The sequence below is a fragment of the Microtus pennsylvanicus genome, chromosome 7 (assembly GCF_037038515.1).
Source record: "Microtus pennsylvanicus isolate mMicPen1 chromosome 7, mMicPen1.hap1, whole genome shotgun sequence".
NCBI lineage: Eukaryota > Metazoa > Chordata > Mammalia > Rodentia > Cricetidae > Microtus > Microtus pennsylvanicus.
In genome coordinates, this window is record NC_134585.1 from 5,278,338 (window position 1) to 5,290,092 (window position 11,755).

At 55.1% G+C, this 11,755-nt stretch overlaps 1 protein-coding gene across 2 annotated transcripts; it reads left to right on the forward strand.

Annotated features, from left to right (window-relative positions):
- Positions 1–556: 556 nt before the first annotated feature.
- Mapk13 (mitogen-activated protein kinase 13) lies at positions 557–10,868 on the forward strand. Of its 2 annotated transcripts, XM_075979708.1 has the most exons (12): positions 557–763; positions 1,222–1,351; positions 2,345–2,403; positions 6,740–6,848; positions 6,988–7,017; positions 7,407–7,454; positions 7,578–7,692; positions 7,775–7,846; positions 9,070–9,149; positions 10,193–10,271; positions 10,365–10,541; positions 10,712–10,868. In XM_075979708.1, exons 1-12 carry the CDS (start codon positions 645–647, stop codon positions 10,792–10,794), a joined length of 1,101 nt encoding a protein of 366 aa, XP_075835823.1. In that variant the 5' UTR covers positions 557–644; the 3' UTR covers positions 10,795–10,868. The 2 variants fall into 2 exon arrangements, with proteins under 2 accessions (XP_075835823.1, XP_075835824.1); XM_075979709.1 differs by lacking the exons at positions 557–763; positions 2,345–2,403 and having other exon boundaries at positions 1,221–1,351.
- The last annotated feature ends 887 nt before the right edge of the window (positions 10,869–11,755 follow it).

Genomic DNA, 11,755 nt, shown 5'->3' on the forward strand with positions numbered 1-11,755 from the left:
GGTTTCTCTGTGTAACCTATGCTGGCCTCCAATTTACTTTGTCGCCAGGGATGACATTGTTTCCCAACCTGCTTTTCTTCCTCCTTTCCTGCTTCCCTCCCTCCCTCCTTTCTTCCTTCCATCTCTATTCACTCCCCACTCTTTCTCTCACTTCCTTCTCTCCTCCTTCCTCAGGGTCTTACCCCGTCTGACCTTGAACTCACTGAGCACTGAACTGGACTCCTAGCAATCCTCCTGCCTCTGCCTCTCCTATGCACAGGTTACAGATCTGAACTACCATGCCTTGTATCTGTGGGGTTTTATTTCTCAAATTATCAGCACCGCCCCCCCGCCCCATCCCCAGCTCTTCCTACAGGGCTGGAAGGATCCAGGCAGCCTCGCAGGCACCCCTTCCTGCAGGGCACCCCGCACCTGCAGCAGGTGGCCGGTGGAGCCTGGGGCCTCCGCCGGGGATGGGCGGAGTCCGGAGCGCGGGCGGCGGGGCGAGCTGGGGCGGGGACGCACCTGGGCGAGGCGGCAGGTGCGCCGCCCCACGGGGGAGGAGCGGGCGCGGGGCGGGAGGGGACCGCGGCGGGACACCCGGGCCGGGAGCCCGCGGGCAGCCACCGCAGCCGCCGCTCAGAGCCGCCACCACGGGGTGCGGAATGAGCCTCACCCGGAAAAGGGGTTTCTACAAGCAGGACATCAACAAGACCGCCTGGGAGCTGCCCAAGACCTACCTGGAGCCGGCGCACGTCGGCAGCGGGGCCTACGGAGCTGTGTGGTGAGACCCGGGGACCCCAGGAGGCAGAGGAGACGCGGGCCACCCCTTGGCAGCCTCCCCGCGCTCACACGGCCGCATCCGGGCCCCTGTGGGTTGAGTCGCTGACGAATCTGGTTCTCCAAGGCTGTAACTTTTCAAAGGGACCTCGGAGTTCGTGGGACAGATCCCTGCAGTGGCAGTTGAGGCCCCAAGAGGGGAACTTGCCACATCCGCAGAGTAGGGACTCCCGGCCTGCTTTGCATCCTGTCAGCGTGAATTGTTCCTGCCCCTGCCTTGCTGCCCCATTCCCAGTGCCCCCACCTCACCCTCGCGACGCAATACTCTGCTGTCCCCCAAATTCCTGGTCTCCAACCAGCCTGGGGAATACGGAGTCGGAGTGGCCTAGGACAGAGAGGGAGGGATCCTGAGTCTGGGTTCTTTGCGCCGTCCCTCCCCCTCACCTGCCTGTGACCCCGCAGTTCGGCCATCGACAAGCGGACAGGGGAGAAGGTGGCCATCAAGAAGCTGAGCCGGCCCTTCCAGTCGGAGATCTTTGCCAAGCGCGCTTACCGCGAGCTCCTACTGCTGAAGCATATGCACCATGAAAACGTAGGATGCGGCAGGGGTGTGGATGCGGTGGGCATCAGGGGGCAGGATAAGAGGCCCAGGAGTGGCCTGCCCGGGGTCCAGGGTGCAGGGTGCAGGAGAAAGAATCTTCCTTGCCCCACCCTGGCTTCTCAGGTCCTTAGCCCTAGAGAAGGTGCCAGGGCCTGCCCAACTCACTTCCAGAAAAGGCACTACCTTATCTCGTTTGTGAGGAGGAAGTAGACACAGGAGACCTTCGTGATTGGTTCCTTGAGAACTCAGGTCCTGCTGGGCATGGACAGTTGAGCGACTGTGTCCCCATACTGGGGCTCCAAGGCTGACAACACACACTGAGTACTTAATGCATGCGAATGCTGGCTAACTTATATAATTCCCAGCACATACCGTCCGTGGCACAGATGAGGAAACCGAGGCACAGAAAGATTCCCGGGTTATTGGTTTATCAGTGGCAGAGCTGAAATTGGAGGTCAAGGCAGGCTGGTGCCTGGGCATTTGACCATTCTGTCTGATGGGAACAGACAGGGACCCAGCTCTGGACTCAGAAGTCCAGACAGTGATTTCAGAGCCTTGTCCCCTGTGAGTCCTGAACCGTCAGCCAATGTCTCCCCAGTGAGGTGAAGTGGGCTTGCCGCTGGCTCTGAACCAGCCCTGTCGTAGGCAATGACAGACTGACAGACATAGCTGGAGACCCAAGGTCCCAACGCTTTTCATCCTCCCCGCCCTCCCCCCACATTGACCCTCATGGTATGTTAGTCGGAAGTAGGTTTGTTCACCCTGTACCCCAAATTTGAGAGCAGTGGGCTGGCCACATTCTGACTTCCATCATTGTTAGCGCAAACTTCCTTTTCTGCCTGGGCCCTCATGCTTTTTCCGTGCCAACTTGGGCTACCTCCTGTAGCAGAGGGTGACCTGGATGGTGGCCCTGGGTGGTTGAGGCCCCGGGGAGTAGGAAGAGGGGTGGTGGCAACCTAGCCTCACTGACGACCCTTTCCCCAGGTCATTGGGCTCCTGGATGTCTTCACTCCCGCCTCTTCCCTTCGAAACTTCCACGATTTGTGAGTCGGGCTGCACGGGGGCTGGGGCATTGTCAGATCTTAATGGCAGCTTGGAAATATTTTGGGGGAGGGTGGCTTCCAGAGTTGGGTGGAAAGGGGGTCTTATGTCTCTTTGCTGTTACACTGAGGTCCTCTCTGGAAAGGTACCTCAGCTCTGAGTGAAGGACTGTAGAGTGCTATCTGCAGGGCTCCTACACCTTATGACCAGGCCCTGGTTCCATGAAGAGGACAGCTGGCCCTTCTAGGGTGTGCACTACCCACCACCCACCCCCATCCCCCGTTCCTGGGGACCAGGGGTGGCTTTGGACCTCACGACACCTAGAGTTTTCTCCTAACGAGAGGGTGAGGATCTGGGGCCAGGACAATGTGGCTGATGGAGTTTGGCTGTTAAAACAAGCGGGACACTTAGTTGTGAAGTGTCAGGTTTTGCTCCACAGGCCTGGACAAGGAGGAACGGCTTGAATGACGCTGAGAATCAGGATGTGTGTGAGTGGCAGCCGAAAGCAGTCTCCATTGAGCTGCTCGGCTACCTCGGTGCCACAGAGGTCTCGTGGGAGCGGTTTGGTGCCCTGTGCTGTGTTTAGAGAGAATCTCTCAGGTATCACAGGTAGTCCCCCATCCCATCGCACGGCCACCTAAGCAATCGAGGATGACACTGAACGTGCGATCCTCCTGCCTCTGGTTCCTAAGTGCTCACATTCCAAGCATTGGTGCTAGGATTTGAACTCAGAGCTTTGTGCATGCTAGGCTGGTGCTCTACCAACTGAGCCACATCCCCAACCCACCAACTATGGAGGTTTTAACCAGAATGCTGGGACGGTCTGTCACATTTGGGGGATATGAGTAGCAGCGATGAGAAAGGGGTGGGGAGGAGGGAGAGACCGCGGTGTTGAGCACCCCGGCTTTGATCGACCTTACAGTGTGGGATACGGAGGGCAGATCTGAGACCCACTCAGGCTGTCCTGACGGGAGTCGTCGCATCTGCTGAGACATGGTGGCTGAGGGAGGTTGGTGCAAGTGATTAAGGAACCCGAGGTAGAACAGACAAGCCTGGAGCGAAAGCTGACGAACTCCACCTTGAGTCCTGCGTTCATACAGAGCCTGTGAAACCATAGAAGAGGAGAGAATGTGTGTAGACCAGGCTAGAATCATCTCCGTGGGTGATAGCTGAAGCCCAGGGATAGCTCATGGCAAAGTGGGATACAGTGATGCTGATCCAGAGTCGTGGCAGTCAACCGTTGATGCTTAGCAAAGGGACACACGGGGGGAAAAAGGAGTCTCTGTGGTTTGTTGTTGTTGTTGTTGGTGTTTTGAGACAGGATTTCTCTGTGTGATAGTCCTGGCCATCCTGGAACTCCCTTTGTAGACCAGGCTGACTTGAACTCATTGAGGTCCACCTGCCTCTGCCTCCCAAGTGCTGGGATTAAAGGCGTGCGCCACCACTGCCTGCCCAGTGAGTCTTTGTGTTTGAGAGGTGGTCACTGGCGACCTTGATGCCAGCAGTTTAGGACGGAGCAGAAAGCATGGAATGGTTGTGAGAGACCGTATATGAAGGCAGTGAAGAAGGTGAACTCTTCTCCAAGGTTGGAGAGGAAGAGGCTTAAAGATTTATTTAAAATTGTGTGTGTGTGTGTTTGTGTGCGTGTGCAAGCGCGCACGCACATGAGTGAAGATGCCCCTGAAATTACAGGCAGTTACAGGTTGCCTTATGAGGATGCTAGGAATTGAACTTGGGTCATCTAGGAAGAGCTCTCTGTGTAGCTTTGGAGCCTGTCCTGGAACTAGCTCTGCAGACCAGGCTGGTCTCGAACTCACAGAGATCTACCTGCCTCTGCCTCCCGAGTGCTGGGACTAAAGTTGTGCGCTGCCACTGCCCAGCTGCAGCAAGTGCCCTTAACTGCTGAGTGACCCCCTCCAGCCCTCAGCAACAGTTTACGTAAGCAAAGTGCCAGGCCAAGTGGTGTATATGTGTATAATCCCAGCACTCAGGAGCCCTGTGTGTTCCAGGTCAACCTTTTCTACATATTCAGTTCCAGGCCAGATAGGGCTACATGATGAGACCCTATCTCAAAATAAAATAAAAGAAAGTGTGTGTGTTTTGAAACACGATTAATAAAAACTCAGAGACAGATATTGCAGTACAACCCAAAGATCAGAAAAACAAAGCAGCCAGCCACTGACTCTTATCTCAACCTCAGTCTGAAAATGGTGATCCTGCCTCCAGGAATCTCAGAATGGGACTGAGCCTGAGAGCTGTCTCCTCCTGTTTTATAATCCTCTCTAGTTCTGGGATTAAGGGCATGTACCACTACTGCCTGGTTTCTACGGCAAGTTAGTGTGGCTGCTGGGATTAAAGGTGTATGCCATTGCTGCCTGGTCAGTGTGGCTGTTTTACTTTTCTGGATCCTCAGGCAAGCTTTATTTATTAAAATACAAATGAAAAGCCACTACAGTGTTCGTTCACTTTAGTGGGCAGAGTGATTGCCTAGAATGCACCACCCTGTTTCTATCCCTACCCTGAATAAATTGGGGATGGTGGTGTATGCCAGTAATGCCAACGTTGGAGGGGCGAAGGCAGGAGGATGAAAAGTTCAAAGCCATCCTCAGCCTCATAGTGAACTGGAGATGAGTCTGGATACACGAGATCCTGTCTCAAGAGGGAAATTTATATATATAATTCTATACATATTTTATGTAGTTATAGATATAATGGTGTGTGTGTATTGTACACACACATTTTATAATCTACTGCTTTCTGTCCTAAACTTGCCGTGACCACCTTGAGTCACAGTTCCGGGTTGCTGACATTAACCTGTTTCAAAATCCCGCTCAAGTGCTTAATAGCACTGGCCCCTCCTTCCCCTGCCTGCTGAAGATTATTTCCTGTTTCCTTCCTGGAAAGGCAGACATTTGTAGTTTGCGGAGCCTGCTGAGCTGGGCGTGACCCTCCTACCAGAGAAACCTTTGGATGGAAGCAGAAGGAAATGCTGGCGGGTGCTGCTGGCTCACAGCTGGCCTGCTCGGGGGCGTGGAGGGGAGCAGAGCCAGGGTACCTTTGAGGAATGTGAACACAGCCATCTGGTGTTGCTGAGGATGCTCCAGGGCTGGGTGACCCTGAGCTCTGCCCACCAGGCTGCTGTGGTGGGGATGCGAGGAGCTCAGTCTGGGTTCTCCTGGTTATTCATGTATCTTCTTTATTGTGTATTGTGTGGATGTGTTCTTGTGTGTGTGGCCAGAGCTCACTGGTCAACCTCTAATGTTGTTGCTCAGGCACTGTCTACCTTGTTTTCTCGTTTTCCCTTATGATTGTTTGTAGTGCCTATGAGCACACATGTGTGCCTGTGAGCTCCTGAGCACCCGTGCTCCTGCATGAGTTTATGTGCCCCACATGCTTGCAGGTGCCCATAGAGGCCAGAAGAGGGCATCAGATCCTCTGGAACTGGAGTTACAGACAGTTGTGAGCCTCCTGATGTGGATGCTGGGAACTGAACCTGCAAGACCAGCAAGCGCTCTTGACCACCGAGCTGTCTCTTCAGTCCCCTCCCTTGATTTTTGAGGCAGGGTCTCTCACCGGCTTGACAATTAAGTGAGGCAGATTGGCTAATGAGCCCCAGGCATCCTCCTGTCTCCGCCTTCCCAGCACTAGATCACAACTGAACCCCATCACACCCAGCTTTTGTATGTGGGTGTTGAGGCTTAAGCTCAAGTAAGCAAGCTCTGTGTCACCTGACACAGCTTTCCAATCCTGTTTTCCACTGTCATCATTGTTTGTGGTCATTCCCCTCCCAAGTGCTAGGATTAAAGGCTGCACCACCACTGCCTGGCCGATTGTTGTTTTACTGAGACAAGGTTGTGTTTCCCAGCCTGCCCTGGGCTCCACCATGTAGACAAGGTTATGTTGTGTAGACCAGCCTGCTCTGGGATCCACCATGTAACACAGGCTAGACTTTAACATCCTCCCACTTCAGCTCTGCAAACGTTGGGATTGCCGGGCGATGGTGGCGCACGCCTTTAATCCCAGCACTCGGGAGGCAGAGGCAGGCGGATATCTGTGAGTTCGAGACCAGCCTGGTCTACAAAGCTAGTTCCAGGACAGGCTCCAAAGCCACAGAGAAACCCTGTCTCGAAAAACAAAAAAACAAAAACAAAAAAAAAAAACAAAAACAAACGTTGGGATTACAGGCATGGATTCTCACACTTGACTCTCTTCTGCCTTCTTGCTGGTATTGATTGTCTCTCAGGCTCTTGCTGTGCCCCACTTCTGCCCCTCCGGGGTCACACCTGGGCCTATGGGAGGCTGGTAGGCAACTGTGCTAAAAAGCCCCCTGCTTTCCAGCTACCTGGTGATGCCCTTCATGCAGACAGATCTGCAGAAGATCATGGGGATGGAGTTCAGCGAGGACAAAGTCCAGTACTTGGTATACCAGATGCTCAAAGGTCTGAAGGTAAGTGTGGCCTGCACAGTGGCCAAGAGGTGCTCAGTGTTGAGACCCAGCACGCTGCGGTGGGAAGGAAGAGGGTCGGATGCTGGATGGTGGTGTGCAAGCTGGTGCCTTCACCGTTTCTTCTCTCTCTTCCTTTCAGTACATCCACTCAGCTGGTGTCGTCCACAGGGTGAGTGCCTCCTCTATTGTGGTCTTCAGGGTAGGAACTGGGTGCTCTGGCAGCCAATGACAGTTCTCAGGAACCTGGGCTGTGGCTGTTTTGGCCTTGGGAAGGTGAATGTGGTAGAATGGGGATAGGGGAGACACTTTGGGGAGTGGCTGCCCACTGAGCCCGTTGCTGGCACTTCAGGCTCTAAAGACAGGGACATGGTGGAAACGGATGCAGAGTCCAATGTCATCGTACACATGAGGAGACAGGCCTGGAGTGAAATGAAGGGGCCCAGCTGCTGTTGCAGTGGAGTGTGTGTGTGTGTGTGTGTGTGCGCGCACGCACGACAGATCCGAGACCACCTGCTGGTTCTGCTCCAGCCTGACCCCCCCTTGCTGTCCTCCCCCCAGGACCTGAAGCCAGGCAACCTAGCAGTGAATGAAGACTGTGAGCTGAAGGTGAAGAGTCACAGCAGGTCCCCCACGGATGGGGAGGTGGACGGAATTCTGGGGGAGGTGGGTTTTGTCCCTCAGAACCCCTCTCCTCAGCCAGCTCGTTTTCCTGTGTCCCTTGAGCCATAGATCCTGGACTTTGGGCTGGCGCGCCATGCAGACCCTGAGATGACCGGCTACGTGGTGACCCGCTGGTACCGGGCCCCTGAGGTGATTCTCAGCTGGATGCATTACAACCAGACAGGTCAGTGGTCAGTTGCCCCCGAGTGGCCCTGGTGACCTACTCTAGAGATCATCAGATGGTCACACCCCCTCCTTCCTTGCAGTGGATATCTGGTCCGTTGGCTGCATCATGGCAGAAATGCTGACGGGAAAGACCCTATTCAAGGGGAAGGACTGTATCCTTTGCCAGAGTGGATGATGTTCATGTGGGAACCCGCTCCCTCAGCAATAATAATTAAATGTGTCTCGGTGAGGTAGTGGGACAGGCTCCCTTGAGAATTATTTATTTTATTTTATTTTTCAGACAGGATCTCGCTATGTAGCTCTGGCTGCCCTAGAACTTGCTACGTAGTTCAAGCTGGCCTCGAACTCACAGAGATCCGCCTACTTCTGCCTCCCGAGTGCTGGGATTAAAGGTGTGCGCCACCACATCTGATTTATTTTTCAGTTTGAAACAGGGTCTTCTATGTCTCAGGTCCTCAGACTCATTATGTAGCCAAAGATGGCCTCGTTCTGCTCCTCTTCCTGCCATCTCCCAAGAGCTAGGGTCACAGATGTGTGTCACCATGCTGGGGACGGAACCCAGGGTTTCATGCATGCTAGGCAAGCTGTCTTCTGAAGCCCGGCTCCAAGAATGGTTTTAAAGATTTAATTTTTTATTAATTAATTTATTTATGTGCATCGGTGTTTTGCCTGCATGTATGTCTGTGTGAGGGTGTTGGATCCTCTGGAACTGGAGCTATAGACAGTTGTGAGCTGCCATGTGGGTTCTGGGAATTGAATCTAGTTCCTCCGGAAGAACAGCTAGTGTTCTTAAACACTGAACCATCTCTCCAGCCCCTTAAAGATTTAATTTTATGTGTGTGTGTATGTGTGTCTGTGTGAGTATATGCTGTGTGTGTGCAGGTACCCTGAGGAGGCCAGAAGAGGGCACTAGATCCCTTGGAGCTGGAGTTATGGGTTGGCTGTAAGGCACTTGGCATGGGTTCTGGGAACTGATCCTGGGTCCTCTGGAAAAGCAGGAACCAGCTCCTTAGAATGGTTTGAAAATGCAGATAATCAAATGATAAAAATTTGTCTTTCCTGCCCCCACCTCTGGGAGGAAATCTCTCAGCAGCAGATGGGGTTTCCTCATGGGCAGTCCCTTGTCGCCCACCCAGCTCAGAATGAAAAGGATTTGGTGGGAGGAGTCTCAGAAAGACACACCCTGGCAGCCTTCTCCTGGGCTGTGGGGAAGCTCTCCAGAGGCCTGCTCCAACTGTCCCAAAAATCGGCCATGGTTAGATGATGGGACTGGAACCAGGAGCCTCTGCCAAGCTGGCTAGAGCAGGACTGGGAGTGGGGAGGGCAGGCTCAGCACACCGCAGAGTTCAAGGCTGTGCCTTAACTGACTGCCAAGACCTGGACCAGCTGACCCAGATCCTGAAAGTCACCGGGGTGCCAGGAGCTGAGTTTGTGCAGAAGTTGAAGGACAAGGCGGTGAGTGGCATCTTCCGTGTGGTCCCTCTGCCCTGGCGGACCCTCTCGTCCTCACCTTCCGTGTGATCCCTCTGCCCTGGCGGACCCTCTCGTCCTCACCTTCCGTGTGGTCCCTCTGCCCTGGCGGACCCTCTCGTCCTCACCTTCCGTGTGGTCCCTCTGCCCTGGCGGACCCTCTCGTCCTCACCTTCCGTGTGATCCCTCTGCCCTGGCGGACCCTCTCGTCCTCACCTTCCGTGTGGTCCCTCTGCCCTGGCGGACCCTCTCGTCCTCACCTTCCGTGTGGTCCCTCTGCCCTGGCGGACCCTCTCGTCCTCACCTTCCGTGTGATCCCTCTGCCCTGGCGGACCCTCTCGTCCTCACCTTCCGTGTGGTCCCTCTGCCCTGGCGGACCCTCTCGTCCTCACCTTCCGTGTGGTCCCTCTGCCCTGGCGGACCCTCTCGTCCTCACCTTCCGTGTGGTCCCTCTGCCCTGGCGGACCCTCTCGTCCTCACCTTCCGTGTGATCCCTCTGCCCTGGCAGACCCTCTCGTCCTCACCTTCCGTGTGGTCCCTCTGCCCTGGCGGACCCTCTCGTCCTCACCTTCCGTGTGGTCCCTCTGCCCTGGCAGACCCTCTCGTCCTCACGTTCCGTGTGGTCCCTCTGCCCTGGCAGACCCTCTCGTCCTCACGTTCCATGTGGTCCCTCTGTCCTGGCGGACCTTCTCGTCCTCACCTTCCGTGTGGTCCCTCTGCCCTGGCGGACCCTCTCCTCACCTTCCGTGTGGTCCCTCTGCCCTGGCGGACCCTCTCGTCCTCACCTTCCGTGTGGTCCCTCTGCCCTGGCGGACCCTCTCCTCACCTTCCGTGTGGTCCCTCTGCCCTGGTGGACCCTCTCGTCCTCACCTTCCGTGTGGTCCCTCTGCCCTGGCGGACCCTCTCCTCACCTTCCGTGTGGTCCCTCTGCCCTGGCGGACCCTCTCGTCCTCACCTTAGACTCCAACAGCCCTTCAGCCATTCTTTCTCCCAGAGCCTAAAGAATTCTATGCTTTTCTGTTTTCCAGGCCAAATCCTACATCCAGTCCCTACCCCAGAGCCCCAAGAAGGATTTCACCCAGCTCTTCCCACGGGCCAGCCCCCAAGGTGAGTCCTGGCCCCATCCTAGAGTGCTTGCTGCCCATCCCAGCAGCCTCCTATTCTGGGCCAGGCACAATGCTCACGGTCACGTCCCTGCAGCTGCGGACCTGCTGGACAAGATGCTGGAACTGGATGTGGACAAGCGTCTGACAGCTGCTCAGGCGCTCGCTCACCCCTTCTTCGAGCCCTTCCGGGACCCCGAGGAGGAGACGGAGGCCCAGCAGCCATTTGACGATGCCTTGGAACACGAGAAGCTCACTGTGGATGAATGGAAACGTAAGAGATGGCCCATCCTCCCCCACCCGCCCTCCTTGTTGGCCTAATTGGCACACGTGTCTGCCAGCACAGCCATCTCCAGGAGGGTTTTCTCTTTGCATGGGCTCTGGAGGGTGCACTCCCTCCACACCCTCAACCCCACACACACCTACAGCACTCGCTTCCCACAGAGCACATCTACAAAGAGGTCTTGAACTTCAGCCCCATCGCCCGGAAGGATTCTCGGCGGTGGAGTGGCATGAAGCTGCAGTGACCACTCAGCCTGACCACAGCGGAGCCTGGGGGCTGTGACAGGACCACACTCTGCCTCAGGACCAATATCTGTTGTCACAACTTCTGTCTCAGGGCTTATGGGAATGGAGCCTCTTGAGCAGACGGAAGTGTCTTCCAAAGGACTAGGGATCAGGCCTTGAGGAAGCAGAATTCCAGCCTGCTGGGTGGGGCTAGGGGTGGAGGTGGGGGAGCTGTGATGGGCAGGAGGCTGTATTAAAACTCATGTGTGGGCAACAGCCTGATGCAGGTTCTTCCCTTCCTGGAGGGATGGGACTGAGGACTTGTGAGCCAGGCAGAGGCCTCAACAGTCATGGGTGGGGTCTGCTTCTAGGGCCGGACAGGGCTTAAAGCAACAGAGATGTCTGCCCTCACGTTTCTGGAGGTCGGAAGCCTAAGACCAGGGTGCCAGGATGGCTATGCTCCCTCAGAGGCTGAAGGAAACAATCCTTCCTTCCATCTCTCCTTTTCTCCCTCTCTCCCTCCCTCCCTTCCTTCTTTCCTTTATCTCTACTGGCTAAAGTACCAAAGTCATCCTCAGTATTTCTTACACACACACACACACACACACACACACACACACACACACACACACACACACACACATTTAAGACTGGTCCCATGTAGCCCAGGAAGGACTCAAGTCCTTCCCTTCCCCTTTTTGAGACAGATTTTCACCATGTAGACCAGACTGGCCTGAAACTCAGAGATCCACCTGCCCAATTCCCAGGTGCTGGGATTAAAGGCGTGCACCACCATCACCCAGCTGAATTCCTGTTTTTGTTCATTTTGAGACAGGATCTCACCCTCTAGCTCAGGCTAGGCTTGAACACTTGGCATTCTTCCTACCTCAGCTTCCCAAGTACTGAGAATCTTACCTTGTGGTGTCTTCCCTTCAGGCTGATCTGTAACACGGCTTCTAATTGTTCTTAATGATAAAAACT

Excerpts from the sequence above, each read along its gene's own strand:
- Mapk13 (XM_075979708.1), top strand. The coding sequence starts at position 645 with ATGAGCCTCACCCGGAAAAGGGGTTTCTACAAGCAGGACATCAACAAG. Across the intron at positions 7,018-7,406 it reads CAGCTGGTGTCGTCCACAGG|GACCTGAAGCCAGGCAACCT; the intron begins GTGAGTGCCTCC and ends TCCTCCCCCCAG. Across the intron at positions 7,847-9,069 it reads CCTATTCAAGGGGAAGGACT|ACCTGGACCAGCTGACCCAG; the intron begins GTATCCTTTGCC and ends CTGACTGCCAAG.